This window comes from Trachurus japonicus, chromosome 13 (genome assembly GCF_045865225.1).
Source record: "Trachurus japonicus isolate A0001 chromosome 13, Traja_1.0".
Classification (NCBI taxonomy): domain Eukaryota; kingdom Metazoa; phylum Chordata; class Actinopteri; order Carangiformes; family Carangidae; genus Trachurus; species Trachurus japonicus.
The window spans coordinates 1,446,447-1,473,264 of record NC_140919.1 but is presented as its reverse complement, the minus strand read 5'-3'; the positions used below and the strand labels follow the sequence as shown (position 1 = coordinate 1,473,264).

The window sequence follows — 26,818 nt, the reverse complement described above, 5'->3', positions numbered from 1 at the left end:
TGTCTGAATTAGAGAATTAGAGTTTATTCTCAGATTAAATCTTTGTCCAGGATTAATTAATAATCTCAGTGATAGTTTTCTATCTGTGATGTCTGAATTAGAGAATTAGAGTTTATTCTCAGATTAAATCTTTGTCCAGGATTAATTAATAATCTCAGTGATAGTTTTCTATCTGTGATGTCTGAATGACAGAATTAGAGTTTATTTTCAGATTAAATCTCTGTCCAGTATTAGTTAATACTCTGTGTTTCTGTCCAGTTTTAGTTAATACTCTGTGTTTCTGTCCAGTATTAGTTAATACTCTGTGTTTCTGTCCAGTACTACTCTGTGTTTCCGTCCGGCGCGGTGTTGTGCAGCACCAGTCCGGACTGGAGGACCCGCTGAGCCCTGGGGGGCAACAGGAAGTTGTTTCTGCCATGTTCAGCTGCTTTGTTGCAGACTCCTTGTAGGTTTCCTGCAGGTCTGAGCCTCCGAGCTGCTGCGATGGAGCCGAGCTGGAGTACCTTTCTGTTTCAGGTGAGAAACACAGCGCTGCAGCAGCCTCGGCCGGCATCGAACCGGGGCCCGCTGCTACTGCCGCTGCCGCCGGTGGTGGTGGTGGTGTCTCCGCTGCTGCCGCCGCCGGCCTGGCTCGGTTCTGGTGCGACTTTGTGGGGTGAATTAAGAGTTGAGCCAAGAAAAACAACAATGGTGTTAGCGTTAGCGTTAGCACGGTTAGCCCAGCGGCGGCGCTAGCGGAGCAGAACCCGGGAACAGCGGCTCTGTCCCGGGGCTGGAGGAGCCGCTGGCCCCGGTGTAGCCCGGTTGTAGCCTGGTACCGGTCCACCCGCAGCCGGTTCTGGACCTCTGGTACCGGCTCGGTTTACTGCAGCGAGACCACCGTGGAGCTGAGCCGCGGTGATGCGCGCGTTAGCATGCTAGTTAGCTTAGCCTGTTAGCCTGCATGGAGCTATGCTATGCTAAGCTACGCGGCTAACTAACTAACTAACGCGTTAGCTCAGTGGGGGTTTCTTTTCTCCGGTACCGGTCCACTAAGCCTCCTTCAGAACCGTTAGATGGGGTTAGATGACGTCATGGTTGTCTCAGGTGAAGCTAACTACTAGTGAGGTTAGCAGCAGTTAGCTTCAGGTAGCTAGCTAGCCGCTGAGCTAACTAACGGCTAACACGCGGACAGAACCAGAACCAGAACCTCCGCGGGGGTTTTAACCGGAGAGACGGAGCCGACAACAACAACAACAACAACCCGGCCGGTACCGGGACCGGTCTACCGGAGCAACACACACACCGTGACCACCGGCAGCACGCGGCCTTTTGTTTTGAAAGCCCCTCTGGTCGGTGGCGCGTGCAGCTGGTTTTTAAGAAGTTTTGTGACCCGCGCGAGGAGGCGAGAAGACACTTTGTTTAACTTAATGAGCTCCTCGTGCGCTCACCTGTGGGAATAAACAGAGGGGTTTTTATTGTTTATGTTTATTGAGTGTGTGTGTGCATGTTCACACGTTACGTCATCACCTCCCTGATCAATCACATCGATCAATAGATCATTGGATCATTGATACAGAGAGAGAGACCTGGTGCAGAGATTTGATTGACAGGTTGATGGTTGACATTGCTGTTGCTGTTGTTTGTAAACAACACAGGTCAGAGGTCACCCCCCCTCACCCTCACCTGTCCAGGTGAAGCCCGGTCTGGTCTGGTCTGACTGGGGTCGTTGTTGACTCGCTGTTTTGGTGAGAGAGACAGGACCTTTAGTCCGTCAAAATAAAAGCTCCAAGCTGATAAAATGCGGTGAACACTGCAAAAACTCCACATCTTCCCAAGAATATTTGTCTTACTTCTTGTCAAAATGTCTCATTTCTAGTCAAAACTAATCTCTTTCCACTTAAAATAAGACTCATCGCCTAAAAATTAACTTGTTTTTAGATCATTTTCACTTGTTTCAAACAAAATTTCACTTGAAATAAGTAGAAAAATCTGCCAGTGAAACCAAGTTTTATGTGTGTTTGTAATAAGAAAGAAAATCTTGCTCCACTGTCAGATTTTTCTACTTATTTCAAGTGAAAATCTGTTTGAAAGAAGTAAAAAGTGTCTAAAAACAAGCTGCTTTTTAATGTGATGAGTCTTATTTTAAGTAGAAAGAGATTTGTTTTGACTAGAAATAAGACAAAGACGAAGAGAAGAAAGTCCCAAGCCATTAAGTTAACCCTTTGCTTTTATTGTATTGACACGTTAATGTCTATTTTATGAGTTTTATGTTGGTGAACACTTTTACTTTGGTGAATTTGGTGATGTCCGTCTCCGCTAGAAGACGGGAACCAGAATGCAGACAGAATTCGGAGTGAACAGACACCTTCAGGGACCGGTTGATAATCAGAGCTGTGAGAACCGGCCGTGCTGCGTTCAGGGACCAGACGGCTGCTGGGACAGGCCGGCTCCTCTGTGCTGGGTTTTCATTCATCGGTGCTGATGCCGATGAGTCGTCGTTGTCGTCAGGTCTGAGCGGTAAAACCTCGGCTCGGTGACGTCACGTGAACCTTCAGCCAATCAGTCGTCTCTGCAGCGTCGACACACATCACTGGTTTCCATGGTTACTGCTTCAAACTTCTTTTTCTTCTCTAAGGAAAAGTTCTCGGTGTAAACGTTGAGTAGAAAACTTTGTTGGTCCAGACGGTTCTGGTCGGACTGTGAACGGACCGGTTCTGCTGCTGCTGCTCCTGCTGCAGAGTTTAATCCAGAAAACCTGTTGGAGCTTCACGTCAGGTCAATGTAGAGAGTTGACTGGAGATTAGAAAAGATATTATTATTATTATAAGACATTTATTAGAAAAAATACAGAAAATCCGCACACCATAAAAAGCTCCCTTAACAGAGATTTATTGGCAACTTGACGTTTCGAGCACACCGCTCTTTTTCAAACTGCTGTGTGCAACATTTATTAACATCAGAGTCTAACAGAAACACACACTCTTTAAATTCTGTCTCAGCTGGACATGAGATTCTGACGCCACGATGACCTTGAGCTAAAATAACACAGTTCCACGGCTACAGCTCTAAAATGTGTTGTTTTGAAACGTCTAGGGGAAAAAACGTTTCCATTGAACACAGTCTTTTATTTTAAACAACATCTAGCGCATTTGGATCATTAGTAAATGTGTATCAAGTTAAAATAATAATAAAAAACATAATTCTTCTAAATGAAATTAAAATATTGGTAAACTTTAAGGGAGGCTGTCTTTTGTAAACGGGTCGATCTCAAAACGCCGCCCAGAGTTTTCTTGTAAACACCAAATCTGGTCTTGATGTCACAGAGCGACGTCTCTAACCGGTAACCTGAGCCACCGCTAGACGTAACGTAACAACAACACGACACGGCGCCTTAAACGCGCCCGTTAAACCACCATCGATGGTCGTACAGTATCTGTTCAGTCAACATGTGGTTGTGACGTTTGGAGTCTTGAGTCCAGCTGCAGCTTCACGTCGTCTTCTCTGTTTGACACGAGACGTTTATGACCTGACCCTTCTCTCTGTGACCAGGAATACACTTTTACAAAACTTTAGTGGTTTGGAAACCGAGACTTTTTGACATTGTAGTGGTTTGACCTTGAAGGTTCAACCAACCACAAGAATAACAGCTACTGTTAAAATCAATGACATCAACTGCCTGGTGTCTCCATCGTTGAAGGTTTATCGTTACTTCTCAGAGAGTTTTACCAATCTGGAGTCACGTAAACAGTTTTTTTTTGTTTTTTCCCAGGACACTTATGGATATATCCACAAGTTTTCCAAACGTCATCTATGGTCAAAACCCGGAAGCCGGTTTTGCATTTCCAGTGGAATTGTACGTTTACGTTTCCATGGTTTTCAGTCGTTGTCATAGTTGCGGTAAACGCATCATGGATCTATTAACGCTGGCTGTTAACACGGATGTTGACTGGTGTGATAATATCCACTGTTAAAAGCTGGTGTGATGATCCATGCGTTTTACAGATTTTCATTGAAAAAAAAAAAAAATCCATGCATTTACCGCGACTACCGAAACCATGGAAACGTAAACATAAAATTCCACCGTTGTACGAGCTGAAGGATGAAACGATGAGTCATTATTTAAACACGGTAGTTTGCTCCAACGCGTGACGGTCTGCGTGGATTCAGAGCGTCGCTCTGGGTCGGACGGTGAACCACCGGTCAGATGAGCACGATGTCGCTGACGTGGTGAAGTTGTGACGAGACGTTTGCGTGTCGTGATCCGTGACAGTTTTTTAGCTTCTGGTCCTGAGTCACATCTTTAAGGTCTTGGTCTCAGACTCTGGATGTTTCCTCCAGACCACCAAAGTCTCGGCGTCTCTGTCTCTCTTTGGTTTCTGTGATGTGATTCAATAAGTTCCAGATAATTCAAATAGTTGTACTAAAGTATCTGCTTGTGTTAAACCATCTGAACAACTTGGTGTACTGCAAAAACTCAAAATCTTACCAAGAATATTTGTCTTATTTCTAGTCAAAATATCATTTCTAGTCAAAACAAATCTCATTCTACGTAAAATAAGACTCATCACATTAAAAAGTTGAAAAGTAGAAAGTAGAAAAATCTGATAGTGGAGGAGGTTTGTCTTTCTTATTACAAGTTTTTCACTGGCAGATTTTTCTACTTATTTCAAGTGAAAATTAGTTTGAAACAAGTGAAAATGATCTAAAAACAAGTTCATTTTTAGGTGATGAGTCTTTACAGTGGAAAGAGTTTAGTTTTGACTAGACATGAGACATTTTGACAAGAAATAAGACAAATATTCATGGAAAGATTTTGAGTTTTTGCAGTGTGTCACCATGACAACAGTGGGAGGAGACTTCAGCAGGTTCTGTGCTGTGTTCTTCTGTTCAATCCAAACTTTGTTCACATTAAATATGGTTTAGATTTTACATCAAATCATCTTTTTAATCTTTGTAGCTGAGGAGGAATAATGTAAATATCAAGACACATGGTTATTATGAGGACGGGGACTGGAGACAGTAGGGCTGTGCCCAAAAATCGATTCACATAAAAATCGCAATTCTCATTTAATACGATTCAGAAATGAATCGATATAAAATGTCCCAAAATCGATTTAAAAAAATAAAAAGATGAATCACATTCTAAGGAAAATCCATTTCCTTAGAATTTAAAAGGCAGCATGTTTAACTGCACTTTTGTTTTTGATAAAGAGGCACTTTTAATTTTGTTACTTAGGCAATATGTGATATTGCTTTTATGCAGCAGTTTCAACAATTCCATCTAAGCATGGATACATGTTTAAAACTCAATAAACATGAAAAAGACACTTTAGTCGTTCTGTCTTGTAAAGCAGACTAGAGTAGATCATGAGGATCCTTTGACACCGACAGACTGAAGCAGAAATCATTAGGAATCACATCGTTTTGAATCGAAAATCCATTTTGAATTGAATCGTCGCCTCAAAACTCAGAATCGAATTGTGAGAAAATTAAAGATTCCCACCCCGAGGATACAGTGATGGACTCGGTCTCATAAACGTTTCTGTTATAGATGTTACAGATGTTTCTGCAGAGCTGTGAGGAAACAATCTGTGGCAGTCTGATCAATATCTGTTCAATGTCTGAGCAAGAAGCCGATGAAACCAAACCCAGCTGCTGTTGTGTGAGGTTTGTTCAGAGGACAGTGTGTTTGAGTTTAATAACAATGGACTGATGAAGATGATGAAGACCATTCTCCTGATCAATAACCTGATCAATGTGTAGAAGCCTGCTCTGACTTTTGTTCTTTGAATGAACAACTTTATTCGTACGTCGTCGTCATCGTTTCAACTTGTGCAGATGTGGACGTATTTTTCATTCTGCATTCACCTGAAATTGGGCAGACGGCAGACGGACGACAGCCGCTGCACGTAACGGCATAAACAAGCCTCTATGTAAACAAGTGGTCCGTCAGCACGAGGCAAAACAATACACGTTTTTTTTTTTCAAGCATGTGTTTATTAGTTTTTTTTGCAATTTACAGTAAATCAAACAGGATATTCTTACAAGCAAGAAATAAAGCAAACTTTTTCTCCCTATTTTCCCTCCCTTCCCTTCTTCCCCTCGCTAAATAATTAAAACATTAAAACTATAAAAACAAGATGAAAATAAATACCTGACCCACGTTTTACCGTCTTTCTCTGGACTTCTGTGACTAAAACGACATCTGGTTTGTTAGCGACGGCCGTCTGCCCGACTGCAGGTGAATGCAGCATCAGTGTTAACGCTCCATTCCTCCTCACAACTTTATTCGTACGTTGTTAGAACTTGTGCAGATGTTCCAGCTGCAGCCACTGATGCTTTCTAGACACCGTGATTCCCCCAAACTGAATAAATACAACACATAGCAACACAAAACACACACACAGAAATAGTAATGTTTCTTCAATCATTTCTGATTTGTCTAAACGGTGATAGGGCGTGAAAAATATGATATACATATCATATTTTAGGCTAGCTAAACTCTCGTTCGTTACTACTGCTCTCATTCAAATTACGTGCTGGTTTTCTACCCGGAAGTAGTTGTAAACAACAAGGAGATTCGGTCTATAACCTGATCAATGTGTTGAATCAACAACTTTATTCGTACGTCGTTAGAACTTGTGCAGATGTTACTTCTCAGCTTTTATTTTGAAGGAGTGAGGTTTTTATTTGTCCTGTTGCTCGTTAATGTGCGTGTCCCTCTCTCTTTCTCTGGTATTATGTTGAAGAAGGGGGGTGGTGATGGTGGGGGGGTCTGAGCCTTCACAGCTCATTTGTATCACAGTCGTCAGCGTGGCGTGATGCGGCGGCCGTTGTGTTGTGTTGTCGTCTTCTTCCCAGAGAAAAGACGCAGCAGCAGCAGCAGCGTTGGCTGTTGGCTGTTGGCCGGCGTGCTGCTCTGCTGGGTGTTAGCGCCCGTGCTAATTGCGGTAATGATTCTTCTTCTTGTCTCCGGGCGTGGAGGACGTAAAGACGACTCGACAACCTGTGACGGCAGCTGAAGCCCCTCGCCCCCCCAGCCCCCAATCCCCAACCCAACCAAACCAAACCCACCCCCCCCTCGCCCTCGCCCTCGCCTTCGCCGCCACCGGTCCGTGCAGCCGTATAAGTGCATCAGTGGATTTGTGTCATCCATAAAAAGAGCACAGTGGGGGAAAAAACAGCCCCTGAGACCCCCTTGCCCCCCCCTCCTCTCCTCTCCTCCTCAGACCCCCTCCTGCCCCCTTTACCCCCCCCCCTGACTGTGTTGATGCTTGGCTGCTCCTGAAAGCCGGGGGTCAGGCCGGCGACCCGCCCAGCGCTGATTACAGAGCAGAACCGGGGTCAGACTGGCCGCCGCTCGCTGCTCGCCACCGCTCTCACAATGTGAATCTGAGCTTTACTCTCCGGACAAAATATTCATACACCCCCTAACCCCCCTAACCCCCCCAAATCCTAACCCTAAACCTAACTGGAATGAACATCCTCCTTGGCAATATTTAAAAAGAAACTATTGTTAAAATTAACTGAACATCAAAACATGGTTTGACTTTTTAATTCTGTTTTTTTTAGTTTTCTTTTCTTTTCCCATTTTTAGTGTTTACTTGAACTTAATTCATCTGTACCAGTTCTCTTCTTTTGTCTCGCTTTCTTTCTCACCTCTTTTCGTTTATTTATTTAGTGTTGTTATCATTACTACTACTTTTATTTTTGCTGTCAACATCTTCCCCGTATTTGTCTTTTTTTTTCATATCTTTTTAAAAATGTAGTTATTTCTATACCTTGCACAAGGTATGTGTGATTATTATTTCTTTACTGTGCTCGCCTGCACATTTCTTTTTCGTATCTTTCTTACTAGTAAGAGAGATAAGTAAATGTTTTGGTTTATTTTATATGTGCAAATAAATAAAGTCTTAAAAAAAAAAAGTCTAACCAACCCCCCCTCCTCCCTCCTCTCCTCGCTGCTCGTCCGGTCCCTCGGGGATCGGCCGTGACCAATGGGACAATGGCCGCCAGCAGCTGCAGACTTAAGATGTCCTCCCTGCACTCGGCTTCATTTATCTGACAGCAACTCTGCTCCGCTCCTCCTCATTGCACTTGTTTTTACTTTTGCACGTTGTTCTGATGATTTGCAGAGAACACCTGCTCCTCTTCTCCTCCTCCTCCTGCTCTTCTCCTCTTCTCCTCCTGCTGTGGGTGGAGACGTGCAGATTAGTCCATGTTCAGACCAACAACACCAGGCAGAAAGTCACTGGTTTATCTGGGTGGAAGAAACAAACGCACCACCTGCAGTGGAGCGACATGATTATGACACGAGTAATTAACACATTAATTAAAGTTTAGGCTACAAAATAAGGCTAGGAAAACCAAACAAATTGTATTTTATAGTGATTATAAACATAAACCTCAGGACTAACTTCTTTTACTCGGAGCGCAGTGGCCCCTGACTTAAAATGTTTGCAAGCAGGAAATTTGGGAGTGCACACTTTAAATGACACCCTTTCATTGTTAAAAAAGCAAATTAAGTTATTGCACATGTGAAAGTAGATGAAAAGTTTACTTGCACTGTCTCAAACTTAATGTACAGTCCCTCCAGGATTTCGCAGGCTTTTTTTTGTAATTGTTGCGGCCTAAAATGCCTGATTTTGCGGCCAGATTTTGAAAACATTGCGGTGCATGTTGCAATGTTTAAAGCGCCTTTGTTGCGATTAAATTGCGGGAGACAGCGAAAGTTGCAAAAAAAAGTTGCAGTTTTGTTCTGAATAATTAAAAATCAAAGGAAAATTTAACATTTTGAAATGTCACAAAATTAAACCTCAGTACTAACTTCTTTATTCGGAGCATAGTGGCCCCTGACTTAAAATGTTTGCAAGCAGGAAATTTGAGAATGCACACTTTAAATGACATCCTTTCACATTCTACCAGTGTTTAAAAAAGCAAATTAACTTGTTGCACATGTGAAAGTAGATGAAAAGTTTACATGCACTGTCGTGTAGGGTCAGACTGGAGCCCTGAACCTTTACACACTGGACCTCTAAGCATTAGTCAGGACTGTTGGTACGTAAACGGTCTTTAACTCACTATTTTAAATTTAAATGCTGCTTCACTTGTTGATTTGTTTTATTTTAGTGAAGTTAAATTAATATTCTTAGGTCTCATTACAGAGAAAAAACATCGTAGACAAACGTCTCGATCAGAGTTGGTGAACATGTGATCAATCTTCAAATCAATAATCTATTGACGCCTCTGTGATCGTTTGATCGTGATTGTTTCCATCCTCGTTGGCGGCCATATTTGATACCTTTCAGCTGCTCCAACTGCCCGGTGTACGCCACAAGTTTGAGCCAAAAAGGCACCCGTAGTTTAGTCTGATGCATCAGCCGCTTATTTCATTACATTTCATATAGCGTCTGAACACGAGCCATAGGGATTTGTTTGCTTCCGGGAGGCGGTTGCTTACATTTGCTTCAACTAATCGCTGCTGCTTGGTGGTCACGTGTGCTATACACCGGTTAAGCTCATAGGTTAATCTTGAGCGCTTGAGTTCAACGTCATCGCCTTCACTTACCCGTCTGTTCGCTGTTTGCTCCGTCCGCTCTGGCGGACGGAGCAAACCGAAACGCATTGCTAGTGTCCTGACTACATTGTTGAGGCAAATGAAATTTGCCGGAACCAGTAGGCGGCGCTAGCCTGGCTACCCGTAGTTTGCTCTATTCTCAGAATCTATTGTTTGCAGAGAGCAGTAAATACATACGAAATACGATATAAAATGGGCAGCGCTCCAACTAACCGGTGTACCTGTGTCTCTGTTGTTAAAGTCGTCATGGAGACATGATGCTCTACCAGTCTGTTGGACCAAAGTGAAAGCGTACGATCTGAAAAATGAACCGATGGATCGATCTGACGCTTGGTCGCGGCAGCATGAGTGAAAACAACAGTTGTGTTGTTGAACTCCTTGAAGGATCAGTAGTGACTCCATGACTTCCTGTTTGTGTTGAACCATGTTTACCACTTTAACTCTGTTATGAACTCCATGTTGCTGCTAAATAACCTTATCCACCGCTCCATGGATTGATTTCTCACCGGCTTTGTAGGAAACAAATACACATAGAGAGGAGGGTTAGCAATAGGGATCGACCGATATGGTTTTTTTCCAGACCAATGCAGATTATTAGTAATCAAGGAAACCGATAACTGATATTCATTTGCTATAAAAATGTTGGTGTCAGAATTTAGAATAACACCCCTGGAAGGCTGGGATTACAGTAAACTGTTTCTTTTTGTACACTGTGAAAACCTGTGATTAAAAGACCTTAAATGTTTGTAGAACAAGACAAACTCCAACACAGATCTTGGTTCAGTGGCGGGATGTTGTTGACGGTGACTTCAGGCAGAGAGACGGCTGCATTAAAGCCAAAGGATAACGTTTAAAAAAACAAATTTATGTTACTGGTTATCTGTGAAAAAGTGGCTGATACCAATTATTGAAAAGATGGCGACAATCGACCGTTATCATCTGCCATGCCGATAATTGGTCTGTCCCTAGTTGGCAACACAGAGGAGAGACCAGACTTGGAGAGTTCATCTTGTAACTCTTTGAGTTGATTCTACTGAAGTTCTGGTATCGTGACGAGCCTTCTATCTCCACGGTGTTGTTGTGTTGATGTAGGCTATGTTGTGTTTGATTTTCATTTCATTTCTTTATTTATTGAATTGGGACAGTGCACATTCATCAACACTGACGCATTAAGCATCAGTGTAAATGTGCCGGACTTCGCACAACTACAAAATTTCAGCCGCAGTCCCAACTAGGCAGGTTTCTAAAAGACATAAACACAGAAGACTTTAAAACCTTGTGATGACAAGTCATACAGTGGACAATTACAAGACAGAACACAGACAGACAATATCAAGGCAAAACAGACGCAGACAAACGGATCAGAACAGACAATTTTAACCCACAGTTAATTAAGCAATATATCACGACAGGCCGTGGTATGCTCATTATACCACGGCTAAGGGGCATTGTTCCCCCTTAGAGTGGTATAATGAGCATAGACCACGGACTGGAGTGATATATTGCTTTTATAAAACGGTTACCAATAATGACAATATGAAAGAGGGATACGCAATCAATTTCATGTAGTTTTATTCAACCAGAAATACATATTATCCAATAAAATAGCCTCACTGTGGAAAAACTAGTCCCACCTCTCCAGACGTTAGCTCCAAGTAGCTCTGCATCTGGTCTTTTCCTCCGCTTTTTTTCAGGTGAAAGTCACTGCTCAGTCCCCTCTACCATTGTTAACCCTCTGGAGGTGAAAGTTTAAACCTTAAACATGTGAATTCAACTACTTTAGTCCGTTCTTTAGCATCGTAAAAACATCAGCTGTCTTTTTCTACTATCGCTCTGACTTTAACAGTCCGTTGTCATGGATACATGACAACAACTTCCATTCATACCAATACGTGCCTGAGGCGGAGTGATAGCCTGCGCTGTGATGAGGCTTTAGAATAGTAGCCGTGGTATATGCTCATTATACCACGGCTAACAACCAATCAGATTGCCGGATTTCACCTTTCCCTTTTATAAAGAACAATATACCATATGCCCGTTGTTGATGTTTCCTGTTGTGTTGACGTTGTTGTGTCTCCCGTTGTGTCTTTGCAGCAGGCCAACGAGGCTCTGCACCACCAGCACCAAGTATCCGGGAACAGCCTGTTGCCTTTGCTCAACTCTGCGTCGGAGCCTCCGGACCAGAAGCCGGTGCTGCCCATCCCCCTGGACCAGAAACCGCCCGTCAGCGCCGCAGAACTCCTTAAAGACAATGTGGCCAGCGGGGCCGGCGGCGGTGGCGGCGGCGGCGGTCCTCCGGTCGCCATGATCAAAAAGGAGCCCAAGTCCAAGACGCCCTTCATCTGCGGCTACTGCAACAAGGCGTTCCGGGACAGCTACCACCTGCGGCGGCACGAGTCCTGCCACACCGGCATCAAGATGGTGTCGCGGCCCAAGAAGACGCAGTCGGCGCCCACCATGGTGCCGCTCATCTCCACCGTGCACCGCGAGAACAGCGCCAACCCCTCGTACGTCACGACCGTGGCCGGGCTGCTGACCACGGCCACCACGTCCACGTCCACGGGCACGAGCATCATGACGCCCATGCAGCACCACCACCACCACCACCAGCACCACCAGCAGCAGCAGCAGCAGCAGCAGCAGCAGCAGCAGCAGAGCGTCCCCAAGAAGCCGCCCAAGCCCGTCAAGAAGAACCACGGCTGCGACATGTGCGGCAAAGCCTTCAGAGACGTGTACCACCTCAACCGCCACAAGCTGTCGCACTCGGACGAGAAGCCGTTCGAGTGCCCCATCTGCCAGCAGAGGTTCAAGAGGAAGGACCGCATGACGTATCACGTCCGCTCGCACGACGGAGGAGTCCACAAGCCTTACATCTGCTCCGTCTGCGGGAAGGGCTTCTCCAGGTGGGTGCTGCTCTGTTCTGTTCAGTTCAATTCAAAAAGCTTTATTGTCTATCACAAGGACAGAAAATTGTCATTAGTTTGGGCTCCATACAAAATGTGGTAAAAACCCACATTAAATGTGGTAAAAACCCACAGCCAAGGTATAATATGTAGGAATTCCCCCCATCTAGCGGTGCGGTTGCATATCAGAACGTATTCTTGATGTTGCATTCACGTGAAATTGGGCAGACATCAGACCAACAACTATTTTTCATGCTGCATTCACGTGAAATTGGGCAGATGGACGACAGCCGCTGCATGTGGTACAATTTCTTAAAAAAAGTTGAAACATTTCTTGAAAATAGTGGTAAAATTCTCACAAAAAAATAAACAAAAAAGTTTAAAGGTGTAATATGTAGGAATTCCCCCCATCTAGTGGTGCAGTTGCATATCTGAACGTATTCTTGATGTTGCATTCACGTGAAATCGGGCAGACATCAGACAGATGACAGACGCTGCATGTAACAGGATAAACAAGCGTCTATGTAAACAAGTGGTCTGACAACATGTTGTCATGGTGATGTGGTATTGTTTTACCGTCTTTCTCTGGAGTAAAACGACATCCGGTTGGTTTGCCGACGGCCGTCTGCCTGACTGCACCTGAATGCAACACCAGTGCCTCCGTCCTTCCTCACACTACACAGTGGTGACAGTTTTAACAGGCCGAGCCCACAGCTCCGCTGAGTTTCCGTGGTTACCTACGATCACGCTGCCACTCAACGTAAAAAATGGCGATGCAACATGGCCGCCTCGGTTCGGTGCGTCGCCCTTTTTTTTTGGCCAGGGCTACCCTGAACCGGCTGCCTGACGGTAAAAGCTTCAAGCTCAATTCAGATTATTTAAAAAGTACATTGATACCATCTAGCGTTGTGGTTGTATATCTCAAGCAACCCAGTCGTATTTTTCATGCTGCATTCACGTGAAATTGGGCAGACGGCAGACGGGCGACAGCCGCTGCACGTAACGGCATAAACAAGCCTCTATGTAAACAAGTGGTCCGTCAGCACGAGGCAAAACAATACACGTGACAATATGTTGTCATGACGATGTGGTATTGTTTTACCGTCTTTCTCTGGACTTCTGTGACTAAAATGACATCTGGTTTGTTAGCGACGGCCGTCTGCCCGACTGCAGGTGAATGCAGCATCAGTGTAACGCTCCATTCCTCCTCACTGCGTTACCGCGGTGACTTTTCACAGAGACGATCTGGATTATGTACGGGATTAACGCCCTTCGAGGTGATTATTCCTGATAATCAGACACCTCGAAGGGCGTTATCCCGTTGCCTCCGAGTTGATGAAACAAACAGGAGCTTCAGACGACCTGTAAACAGACTGAGTCACTCAACTTGACTCTCTGAGACTTCGTATTACAGCTCCGTTTCCAGACAGGTCGTCTTTCTTGAAGTGAACAAACCCCTCGGTGTCTGTTTGAAGACGTCTGCCGCTGTCTGTGGAAACCAAGTGTGGTTTTGTGGGATGTAAACAGCCTAAAAATAAAATCTTCAGATTGATTCTTTTAGACCTAAAATATTAGGAAACTAGAGCCCCAGGTTGAATTTGCGTGGAATTCTCCTTTAGCGGACAGCACCCTGCAGCCAATCAGAGTTGAGTATTAGTCCAGACCATCGTTTAAAGTTTTTTTTATAAAGAGTTTATTAGTTGATCAGTTTCCTGTCATCAATAAGTCAAATGAATATAATTGATCAGATCTAAACTGGGATTAGTTAATCAGGACTTTATTAATCCTGATCTCCTCCTCTTCCTCCTCTCTCCTCCTTCTCCTCTTCCTCCTCCTCCTCCTCCTCCTCCTCCTCCTCCTCCTCCTCCTCCTCCTCCTCTTCCTCCTCCTCCTCCTCCTCCTCCTCCTCCTCAGACCGGATCACCTCAGCTGTCATGTGAAGCACGTCCATTCCTCAGAGCGGCCGTTCAAGTGCCAAGTGACGGTGAGAGAACAACCGGCTCCTTCATTACAACAACACAGCTGATCAATAATCAATAATCAATAATAATTGATCGATACCGGTATTGATCGTGTTGTGTTGTTCTGTCCTCCAGGCGTGCACCTCGGCCTTCGCCACCAAAGACCGCCTGCGCTCTCACATGATCCGCCACGAAGGCAAAGTGACGTGTAACATCTGTGGGAAGATGCTGAGCGCTGCGTACATCACCAGCCACCTCAAGACGCACGGCCAGACGCCGCCGTTCAGCGCCGCCGCCGCCGCCGCCTGCAACAACAAAGGTACGGAGCGCCTCCTTCTACTGCTCCTCCTACTGCTGCTCCTCCTGTTACTGCACCTCCTCTTACTGCGCCTCCTCCTACTGCACCTCCTACTGCTGCTCCTCCTCCTACTACTGCTCCTGCTCCTGTTCCTACTGCATCTCCTGCACCTGCTCCTCCCCTTTACTCCTCTTCCCCTTTACCCTTCCTGCTCCTATTGCACCTGCTCCTCCCCTTTACTCCTGCTCCTCTTCATCCTCCTCCTTTCCTGCAACAACAAAGGTACGGAGCGCCTCCTTCTACTGCTCCTCCTACTGCTGCTCCTACTGCACCTCCTGCACCTGCTCCTTCTACTGCATCTCCTGCTGCTGCTCCCCTTTACTCCTCTTCCCCTTTACCCTTCCTGCTCCTACTGCACCTGCTCCACCCCTTTACTCCTGCTCCTCCTTCCCTTTACTCCTCCTGCAACAACAAAGGTACGGTGCGCCTCCTCCTACTACTATTCCTCCTGCTGTTCCTCTTCATGCACCTCCTGCTGCTCCTACTGCATCTCCTGCACCTGCTCCTCCCCTTTACTCCTGCTCCTCTTCATCCTCCTCCTTTCCTGCAACAACAAAGGTACGGAGCGCCTCCTCCTGTTACTGCACCTTCTACTGCACCTCCTCTTCATGCTCCTCCTACTGCTCCTACTGCATCTCCTGCACCTGCTCCTCCCCTTTACCCTTCCTGCTCCTGCTCCCCTTTACTCCTCTTCATCCTCCTCCTTCCCTTTACTCCGCGTGCAACAACAAAGGTACGGAGCGCCTCCTCTTACTGCACCTCCTCTTCATGCTCCTACTGCTACTGCTCCTTCTGCACCTGCATCTGCTCCTGCTCCTCCCCTTTACCCTTCCTGCTCCTGCTCCCCTTTACTCCTCTTCATCCTCCTCCTTCCCTTTAATCCTCATGCAACAACAAAGGTTGGTGCGCCTCCTCTTACTGTTCCTCCTACTGCACCTCCTCTTCATGCTCCTACTGCTGCTCCTCCTGCACCTCTTGCTGCTGCTCCCCTTTACTCCTCTTCCCCTTTACCCTTCCTGCTCCTACTGCACCTGCTCCTCTTCATCCTCCTCCTTCCCTTTACTCCTCCTGCAACAACAAAGGTACGGTGCGCCTCCTCTTACTGTTCCTCCTACTGCACCTCCTGCTGCTCCTACTGCACCTGCTCCTTCTACTGCATCTCCTGCTGCTCCTACTGCACCTCCTCTTACTGCTGCTCCTACTACTGCATCTCCTGCTGCTGCTCCTCCCCTTTACTCCTCTTCCCCTTTACCCTTCCTGCTCCTCTTCATCCTCCTCCTTCCCTTTAATCCTCCTGCAACAACAAAGGTACGGAGCGCCTCCTTCTACTGCTCCTCCTGTTACTGCTCCTCCTGTTACTGCTCCTCCTCTTACTGCTCCTCCTACTGCTGCTCCTGCACCTGCTCCTCCCCTTTACCCTTCCTGCTCCTGCTCCCCTTTACTCCTCTTCATCCTCCTCCTTCCCTTTACTCCGCGTGCAACAACAAAGGTACGGAGCGCCTCCTCCTACTACTGCACCTCCTCTTCATGCTCCTACTGCTGCTGCTCCTGCACCTCCTGCTGCTGCTCCCCTTTACTCCTCTTCCCCTTTACCCTTCCTGCTCCTACTGCATCTGCTCCTCTTCATCCTCCTCCTTCCCTTTAATCCTCCTGCAACAACAAAGGTACGGTGCGCCTCCTACTGTTCCCCCTGCTGCACCTCCTCCTACTCCTACTGCACCTCCTGCTGCTGCTCCCCTTTACTCCTCCTGCTCCTCTTCCTTCCCTTTAATCCTCCTACAACAACAAAGGTACAACACTCCTCCTCCTCCTGCTCCTCTTCATCCTCCTCCTTCCCTTAATCCTCCTGAAACAACAAAGGTACGGTGCGCCTCCTACTGTTCCTCCTGCTGCACCTCCTCCTACTGCATCTCCTGCTGCTGCTCCCCGTTACTCCTCTTCCCCTTTACCCTTCCTGCTCCTCCCCTTTACTCCTGCTCCTCTTCATCCTCCTCCTTTCCTTTACTCCTCCTGCAACAACAAAGGTACGGAGCACCTCCTCTTAGTCCTACTGTTCCTCCTCCTCTTCATGCTCCTCCTGCATCTCCTGCACCTGCTCCTCCCCTTTACTCCTGCTCCTCTTCATCCTCCTCCTTTCCTGCAACAACAAAGGTACGGTGCACCTCCTCTTACTCCTGCTGCTCCTACTGCTCCTACTGCACCTCCTGCTGCTGCTCCTCCCCTTTACTCTTCTTCCCCTTTACCCTTCCTGCTCCTGCTCCCCTTTATTCCTCTTCATCCTCCTCCTTCCCTTCTTCTTCCTTCCCTTTACTCCTCCTGCAACAACAAAGGTACGGAGCGCCTCCTGTTACTGCTCCTCCTGCTGCTCCTACTAGATCTCCTGCACCTGCTCCTCCCCTTTACTCTTCCTGCTCCTGCTCCCTTTTACTCCTCTTCATCCTCCTCCTGCTCCTCCTCCTCTTCCTTCCCTTTACTTCTCCTGCAACAACTAAGATACTATGCACCTCCTGCTCCTCCTCTCCCTCTTCCTTTCTTTTAATCCTCCTGCAACAACAAAGGTACAACGCTCCTCCTCCTACTCCTCCTCTTCATGCTCCTCTTGCTGCCCCTGCTGCTCGTGCTCCTCCTCCTGCTCCTCTTCCTTCCCTTTACTCCTCCTGCAACAGAGGTACCATGCACCTCCTGCTCCTTCTTCACCTCCTGCTCCTCCCCCTCCTCTTCCTTCCCTTTACTTTTCCTGCAACAACAAAGATACCACCATGCACCTCCTGCTCCTGCTCCTCTTCCTCCTCCTCCTCCTCATCTTCCTGCTGTAGCAGCAAAGATACAATACGCCATGTACCTCCTCCTTCACCTCCTCCCCTGACTACATCTCCCATGATGCCTTGCTGACACCAGTCAGTCAGTATTGATCCAGCAGCAGCAGCTCAGTGTATTGATCACATGATTATTGGTCTTTAATCCTATTGGCTGAGAGCCGTGAGAACCAGACGACCTCATCGTCTTCACACGTTTAGACACACACACACACACACACACACACACACACACACTTGGATCAATCAGTAACAACGATCTGTCTCGTCTGTGATTGGCTGATCGCTGCCAGAAGCTGTGACGGTTTTTATGATGTCACAACAGAACTAGTCAGACCTGTGATGTCACTGGAGCATGAACCAATCAGTGACGAGTTATTGATCCCTGAGGCTCGTTAGCCGAGTCAGACTGAAGATGTGTTTGACCAGACAGTGATCCTTCTATTCTTCCTCTTCTCCTCCTCCTCTTCTTCTCTTCCTTCTTCTTCTTCCTCTTCTTCTTCTTACTCTTCTCCTCCCTCCTCCTCCTCTTCCTCCTCCTCCTCTTCCTCCTCTTCTTCCTCGTCTTCTTCTTCCTCCTCTTCTTCTCCTCCTTCCTCTTCTTCCTCCTTCTTCTTCTTCCTGTTTGCTGCCTGTTGAACCTTGTACCAACCCAGAACGTAATAACGGCCAATAACATAATAACTGTTGGGTTTTTTTACATGTTTTGTATTTAAAACCCTTTGAAAATGTAACAACTGGTTCTGATAATCTAATGTAATATATGAATACATAATGTGTTTATTCTCAGGGTAGAAGACGTCAGTATGTTACTGTCAGGTTGTTGATAGCCTTTTATTCTTCCACCATTTGCAAACAGAGTAGAGACAAATACAGGTTTGTTTTGGAATTTGTTGGCCAGAGATAACAACGACCTGGATGAATGAGAACATCCACAGACAGAACTTCAAACGTTTCACAACTGTGAGGTCTTCTAACCTGAAAATAATGCATAGATATTATCACGTTATCAGCTCCAGTTGTTACAATGTCAGAACCTTTTTTCATACTGGGCCAATAACATGTTAACCAGCCAATAATGTAACAACTCATTACATTAAAAGCTCAAACCCTTTTATCACGCATTGGCTTAAACCCTTTTATCACGCCATTGGCTCAAACCCTTTTATCACGCCATTGGCTCAAACCCTTTTATCACGCCATTGGCTCAAACGTTGTATCAAGTCATTGGTTCAAACCCTTTTATCACGCCATTGGCTCAAACCCTTTTATCACGCCATTGGCTCAAACCCTTTTATCACGCCATTGGCTCAAACCCTTTTATCACGCCATTGGCTCAAACCCTTTTATCACGCCATTGGCTCAAACCCTTTTATCACGCCATTGGCTCAAACCCTTTTATCACGCCATTGGCTCAAACCCTTTTACCACGTCATTGGCTCAAACCCTTTTATCACGTCATTGGCTCAAACCCCTTTATCACGCCATTGGCTCAAACGTTGTATCAAGTCATTGGCTCAAACCCTTTTATCACGCCATTGGCTCAAACCCTTTTACCAAGTCATTGGCTCAAACCCTTTTATCACGTCATTGGCTCAAACCCTTTTATCAAGCCATTGGCTCAAACCCCTTTATCACGCCATTGGCTCAAACCCTTTTAATACGCCATTGGCTCAAACCCCTTTATCACGCCATTGGCTCAAACGTTGTATCAAGTCATTGGCTCAAACCCTTTTATCACGCCATTGGCTCAAACCCTTTTATCACGCCATTGGCTCAAACCCTTTTATCACGCCATTGGCTCAAACCCTTTTATCACGCCATTGGCTCAAACGTTGTATCAAGTCATTGGCTCAAACCCTTTTATCACGCCATTGGCTCAAACCCTTTTACCAAGTCATTGGCTCAAACCCTTTTATCACGTCATTGGCTCAAACCCTTTTATCAAGTCATTGGCTCAAACCTTTTTATCACGTCATTGGCTCAAACCCTTTTATCACGCCATTGGCTCAAACCCTTTTATCAAGCCATTGGCTCAAACCCCTTTATCACGCCATTGGCTCAAACCTTTTTATCACGTCATTGGCTCAAACCCTTTTATCAAGCCATTGGCTCAAACCCCTTTATCACGTCATTGGCTCAAACCCTTTTATCACGCCATTGGCTCAAACCCCTTTATCACGCCATTGGCTCAAACCTTTTTATCACGTCATTGGCTCAAACCCTTTTATCAAGCCATTGGCTCAAACCCCTTTATCACGCCATTGGCTCAAACATTGTATCACGTCATTGGCTCAAACCCTTTTATCAAGCCATTGGCTCAAACCCTTTTATCACGTCATTGGCTCAAACCCTTTTATCAAGCCATTGGCTCAAACCCTTTTATCATGCCATTGGCTCAAACGTTGTATCAAGTCATTGGCTCAAACCCTTTTATCACGCCATTGGCTCAAACCCTTTATCACGCCATTGGCTCAAACGTTGTATCAAGTCATTGGCTCAAACCCTTTTATCATGCCATTGGCTCAAAAGTTGCATCACGTCATTGGCTCAAGCCCTTTTATCACGCCATCGGCTCAAACCCTTTTATCACGCCATTGGCTCAAACTCTTTATCACGCCATTGGCTCAAACGTTGTATCAAGTCATTGGCTCAACATTGTATCACGCCATTGGCTCAACATTGTATCACGTCATTGGCTCAAATCCTTTTATCACGCCATTGGCTCAAACTCTTTATCACGTCATTGGCTCAACATTGTATCACGCCATTGGCTCAACATTGTATCACGCCATTGGCTCAAACCCCTTATCACGCCATTGGCTCAACATTGTATCACGCCATTGGCTCAAACTCTTTATCACGTCATTGGCTCAAACGTTGTATCACGCCATTGGCTCAAACCCTTTTATCATGCCATTGGCTCAAACGTTGTATCACGCCATTGGCTCAAACCCTTTTATCACACCATTGGCTTAAACGTTGTATCACGCCATTGGCTCAAACCCTTTTATCATGCCATTGGCTCAAACGTTGTATCACACCATTGGCTGAAACCCTTTTATCACACCATTGGCTCAAACCCTTTTATCACACCATTGGCTGAAACCCTTTTATAACGCCATTGGCTCAAACGTTGTATCACGCCATTGGCTCAAACCCTTTTATCACGCATTGGCTCAAACCCTTTTATCACACCATTGGCTCAAGCCCTTTTATAATGCCATTGGCTCAAACGTTGTATCACGCCATTGGCTCAAACCCTTTTATCACACCATTGGCTGAAACCCTTTTATCACACATTGGCTCAAACCCTTTTATCACGCCATTGGCTCAAACCCTTTTATCACGCCATTGGCTCAAACCCTTTTATCACGCCATTGGCTCAAACGTTGTATCAAGTCATTGGCTCAAACCCTTTTATCACGCCATTGGCTCAAACCCTTTTACCACGCCAATGGCTCAAACCCTTTTATCACGCCATTGGCTCAAACCCTTTTATCACGCCATTGGCTCAAACCCTTTTATCACGCCATTGGCTCAAACCCTTTTACCACGTCATTGGCTCAAACCCTTTTATCACGTCATTGGCTCAAACCCTTTTATCAAGCCATTGGCTCAAACCCCTTTATCACGCCATTGGCTCAAACGTTGTATCAAGTCATTGGCTCAAACCCTTTTATCACGCCATTGGCTCAAACCCTTTTACCAAGTCATTGGCTCAAACCCTTTTATCACGTCATTGGCTCAAACCCTTTTATCAAGCCATTGGCTCAAACCCCTTTATCACGCCATTGGCTCAAACCCTTTTAATACGCCATTGGCTCAAACCCCTTTATCACGCCATTGGCTCAAACGTTGTATCAAGTCATTGGCTCAAACCCTTTTATCACGCCATTGGCTCAAACCCTTTTATCACGCCATTGGCTCAAACCCTTTTATCACGTCATTGGCTCAAACCCTTTCATCACGCCATTGGCTCAAACGTTGTATCAAGTCATTGGCTCAAACCCTTTTATCACGCCATTGGCTCAAACCCTTTTACCAAGTCATTGGCTCAAACCCTTTTATCACGTCATTGGCTCAAACCCTTTTATCAAGCCATTGGCTCAAACCCCTTTATCACGCCATTGGCTCAAACCTTTTTATCACGTCATTGGCTCAAACCCTTTTATCAAGCCATTGGCTCAAACCCCTTTATCACGCCATTGGCTCAAACATTGTATCACGTCATTGGCTCAAACCCTTTTATCAAGCCATTGGCTCAAACCCTTTTATCACGTCATTGGCTCAAACCCTTTTATCAAGCCATTGGCTCAAACCCTTTTATCACGCCATTGGCTCAAACCCTTTTATCAAGCCATTGGCTCAAACCCTTTTATCATGCCATTGGCTCAAACGTTGTATCAAGTCATTGGCTCAAACCCTTTTATCACGCCATTGGCTCAAACCCTTTATCACGCCATTGGCTCAAACGTTGTATCAAGTCATTGGCTCAAGCCCTTTTATCATGCCATTGGCTCAAAAGTTGCATCACGTCATTGGCTCAAGCCCTTTTATCACGCCATCGGCTCAAACCCTTTTATCACGCCATTGGCTCAAACTCTTTATCACGTCATTGGCTCAACATTGTATCACGCCATTGGCTCAACATTGTATCACGTCATTGGCTCAAATCCTTTTATCACGCCATTGGCTCAAACTCTTTATCACGTCATTGGCTCAACATTGTATCACGCCATTGGCTCAACATTGTATCACGCCATTGGCTCAAACCCCTTATCACGCCATTGGCTCAACATTGTATCACGCCATTGGCTCAAACTCTTTATCACGTCATTGGCTCAAACGTTGTATCACGCCATTGGCTCAAACCCTTTTATCATGCCATTGGCTCAAACGTTGTATCACGCCATTGGCTCAAACCCTTTTATCACACCATTGGCTTAAACGTTGTATCACGCCATTGGCGCAAACCCTTTTATCATGCCATTGGCTCAAACGTTGTATCACACCATTGGCTGAAACCCTTTTATCACACCATTGGCTCAAACCCTTTTATCACACCATTGGCTGAAACCCTTTTATAACGCCATTGGCTCAAACGTTGTATCACGCCATTGGCTCAAACCCTTTTATCACGCATTGGCTCAAACCCTTTTATCACACCATTGGCTCAAGCCCTTTTATAATGCCATTGGCTCAAACGTTGTATCACGCCATTGGCTCAAACCCTTTTATCACACCATTGGCTGAAACCCTTTTATCACACATTGGCTCAAACCCTTTTATCACGCCATTGGCTCAAACCCTTTTATCACGCCATTGGCTCAAACCCTTTTATCACGCCATTGGCTCAAACGTTGTATCAAGTCATTGGCTCAAACCCTTTTATCACGCCATTGGCTCAAACCCTTTTACCACGCCAATGGCTCAAACCCTTTTATTATGCCATTGGCTCAAACGTTGCATCAAGTCATTGGCTCTAACTCATTGGCTCAAACCCTTTCATCACGTCATTGGCTCAAACATTGTACACGCCATTTGCTCATACCCTTTTATCAAGTCATTGGCTCAAACCCTTTTATCAAGTCATTGGCTCAAACCCTTTTATCAAGTCATTGGCTCAAACCCTTTCATGACGCCATTGGCTCAAACCCTTTTATCAAGTCATTGGCTCAAACCCTTTTATCAAGTCATTGGCTCAAACCCTTTTATCAAGTCATTGGCTCAAACCCTTTTATCAAGACATTGGCTCAAACCCTTTTATCAAGTCATTGGCTCAAACCTTTCATGGCGCCATTGGCCGTTGTTCCGTTGTTGCGCTCTGTGTTGGTCCAACGCTGTAGCCGCCTCACGCCTGACGCCCCTGTGCTCCTGTAACTTGTGTCTGTATCTCTGATAGGCCTAGGTGACTGGCAGTGGAACCACACAGGGCCACGAAAAGGTAAACCAGTAGCTCGTAGCAGACCCCTTCCCACCCCCACCTCCCCCACTCTCCCTCACCCCCCTCACCCCACCTCACCACTTCCTGCTAACGAGGCCTTGCACCTGCAGCTTGTTGTGTTTGCTCCCAGGATCTGAACTGTTGTTGTAGATTCAGGTCTCTGTTCTGCTAATGTAAGGTCAAAGTTCATGAAGCAGGATCAGTAGATGACACTGAGGCTGGACCCACCTGACCCCGACCTGAGGCCGACCTGAGCCCTCGCTCGCCACTCATACACTCTAAAGGGACAGTTCAACATTTAGTCAGACCCTCCTCTCACCATAATCCCTGTAGTCACGGCAGTAGGTTCATCACCTTTAATTATGGGTGTCACGATCACTTTAAACGATTAATCGATCAGTTGTTTGGTAAAAAATGTTTAAAAACATCAATCAGTGTTTCTCAAACCACCAGACGACGTCCTCAAATGTCTTGTTATGTCCACGAACCAAAGAGAGGCTCAGTTTATTGTCATAAAGGAACAAAGAAACCAGAAATATTCACATTGGAGAAGCTGGAATCAGAGAATTTGGACTTTTTTTTCTTAAACTACTCAAACTGATTATTAGATTATCAGAATAATTGACAATTAATTTAATAATCGATTATTGTTGGATTAATCAATTCATTGTTGCAGCTCTAATTACGTTGTTAATTTACCTAACGTAACAGTGAATTGGTAGGAATTTAAATGTTAGTGCTGTGATAATTAAAGGTGATGAACCTACTGCTATGACTATAGGGGTTATGGTGAGAGGAGGATCTGACTAAATGTTGAACTGTCCCTTTAAAGAGTCAGATTAAAGTGGCAGAGGGCAGATATGCTAGATATGCAATACTGAGATGAGGGTGATTGGATATGATTAAATACTGTTTTCAACACAGCCCTGTCTAACATCAGCAGAAATACCGAAATAAAAGAACACATTTCAAGATCTGTTTAATTGGCTACATGTGACATAGACTGACCTGTCACCTGTTACCTGTCAGGTGAACAGCTGTTAGCACAGAGTGTCCTCAGAGTCAGAGTCAGTCGTTGTTTAAAACATGTTGGACGGACCGGGTCCAACAGAACCGGGTCTCTGAACCAGCAGCTTCTCAAGGTGAAAACAATTCATTCACCTTCGTTGTTTTATCAATGTCTGAAGCTAAAACTAGAAGAGACGATCCGGTCCTGATACGGTCCTAATCCGGTCTTGGTCTGGTCTGGTCCTGATCTGGTCCTGGTTCGGTCCTGATCTGGTCCTGGTTCTGGTCTGGTCCTGATCCAGCTCTGACTTGGTCTTGATCTGGATCCAGACCCGGTCCAGACCCGGCCCGGTAGCGCGGTGTGATTCCAGCCTCAGACATCCACAGAGCTGAGGATGTGGTTGATCATGTGTCTGTCGATCATCTATTGGTCGGTCTATTGATCGGTCTATTGATTGGTCTATTGATCATCTATTGGTCGGTCTATTGATCGATCTATCGGTCGGTCTATTGATCGGTCTATTGATCATCTATTGGTCGGTCTATTGATCCTGCTTTTTGACTTTCACCCTCAGGTGAGTTGACGGTAGGAGAGATTTTAAATAACTCCTTCCAAGTCCTAATTGACAACTCTCACAGAGGTACGTTCTCCAACACTCTCCCACTGTTGACACCATGTTTCAATAATGTGTTCACCCAGTTTCCCAGTGACCTCATGACCTCGCGGCCGCCCCCGGGAGGCTGAGGGCGCGGCGGGGCGGCGGTCCTGTGTTGGAGGGGGCGGGGCTTAACCTTCAGGTGTAAGTGCAGCTGTGAAGTCACACCGTGTCTTGTGTCTTTTTGTGTTTGTGTCTCCCCAACCAGACGCCAACAACGTGCACAACTCGGTCGCCACGACGCCCGTCACCAACTCGGCGGTGGCCGCCATCACCTCGGCCATGAACCGCGGCAACACCAGCAGCCACCCCGTCACCATCGCGGCGCAGATGAACATCGCCACCAGCACGGTGAACATCACGGCGCCCATGAGCCTGCAGCACCCGGTGACCATCACGGGGCCCGTCAACCTGGCGTCCGTCAACATACCGACCACGGCGCACATGAGCCTCGCCCACCCCGTCGCCATAACAACGCCCATGCCCATGAACATCACGGGGCCGCTCAACATCGCCATGCGGCCCATGGATAGCATGCCCTTCCTGTCCCAAGTCCTGCCCTCCTCCCCGCCCTGGTAGACCGCCAACCGCCGACCGCCAACCGCCAGCAGCGCCGCGTGATGTCGTAACCGCCCAATGAGAGACGAGCTCCGGGTCGTGACCTCACAGCGACAAAGCTGAGCTGCCATTGGCCGGAGTCACGTGACCTCCTGAGAGAGAGTTTCTGTGTAAACATTTGATACCAAAGATTCTCCAAATGTTTCCCACTGAAGTCTTTTATTTTGAAGGAGTAGTAGACGAGACGACACTTCAACCACAAAGGGACAAAAAATCTTACGAAACCCAGAGCAACAAAATAGAGAGCCTAAGCGGAAGCAGGAAGTAACGGTCGCCATGGGAACTCAACTCGGAAAAAGTCTCCATGTCAATGAACGGGAGTGAAAGTTTTATTTCGTGATCCGATTGAATTGTGCCATGAGAAAAAAATATGACCTCTACCTGTTTAAAACATCACGTTTCATGAAGAGAAACCAGCAGTTTGTTGTAAAACTATTGTAGAATAAAATTCCGAAGAATCCGTAACCAGAAAGACTCCAAACAGGTAGAGGACAGATTATTTTCTCATGGCACAATTCAATCGGATCACGAAATAAAACTTCCACTCCCGTTCACTTAACATGGAGACTTTTTCCGAGTTGAGGTCCCATCTTGACCGTTACTTCCTGCTTCCGCTTAGGCTCTCTTTTTCTTTTTGGCGGGAGGTGGGGGGTGGGAGGGGCATTAACAGGTTTACCCATGATGCATTTCAGTACCTCGTCCTGTTTGAGCGGTTGGTTGGGCGGTTACGACACGTTGAGCTGCGGCGTCTCTTCTGTTTCCTCGCCTGGGCAGGTGGTTCCACTGCTACGTCTGGTTTCCTGCAGCAGTGAAGGCCTCGCCTGTCTGTAGGGGAAAGGGGGCGGGGCTTAGTGACACCTGCCTGTAGGGGGCGGGGCTTAGTGACACCTGCCCGTACCTGAGGCTCCTGAGGTGGAGGTGTGTCGTTGCAACACTTCCTCTACTTCCTCTTTTTTTGTTCTTGTTTTTTTTCCCTCTTGTTATTTTAGTGG

At 46.1% G+C, this 26,818-nt stretch overlaps 1 protein-coding gene across 3 annotated transcripts; it reads left to right on the top strand.

Annotated features, from left to right (window-relative positions):
- The first annotated feature begins 370 nt into the window (after nt 1-370).
- LOC146975206 (vascular endothelial zinc finger 1-like) lies at nt 371-25,886 on the top strand. Of its 3 annotated transcripts, XM_085794718.1 has the most exons (7): nt 371-516; nt 11,654-12,462; nt 14,377-14,446; nt 14,559-14,742; nt 23,503-23,544; nt 25,128-25,193; nt 25,417-25,886. In XM_085794718.1, exons 1-7 carry the CDS (start codon nt 484-486, stop codon nt 25,785-25,787), a joined length of 1,575 nt encoding a protein of 524 aa, XP_085650844.1. In that variant the 5' UTR covers nt 371-483; the 3' UTR covers nt 25,788-25,886. The 3 variants fall into 3 exon arrangements, with proteins under 3 accessions (XP_085650844.1, XP_085650845.1, XP_085650846.1); XM_085794719.1 differs by lacking the exon at nt 25,128-25,193; XM_085794720.1 differs by lacking the exons at nt 23,503-23,544; nt 25,128-25,193 and having other exon boundaries at nt 25,417-25,885.
- Nucleotides 25,887-26,818: the final 932 nt, after the last annotated feature.

What these genes read in the sequence shown, in the direction of transcription:
- LOC146975206 (XM_085794718.1), top strand. Translation starts at nt 484, where the DNA reads ATGGAGCCGAGCTGGAGTACCTTTCTGTTTCAG. An exon ending in GGAGTACCTTTCTGTTTCAG is followed by an intron (nt 517 to 11,653) that starts GTGAGAAACACA and finishes GTGTCTTTGCAG; the next exon opens with CAGGCCAACGAGGCTCTGCA. An exon ending in TGCGGGAAGGGCTTCTCCAG is followed by an intron (nt 12,463 to 14,376) that starts GTGGGTGCTGCT and finishes CCTCCTCCTCAG; the next exon opens with ACCGGATCACCTCAGCTGTC.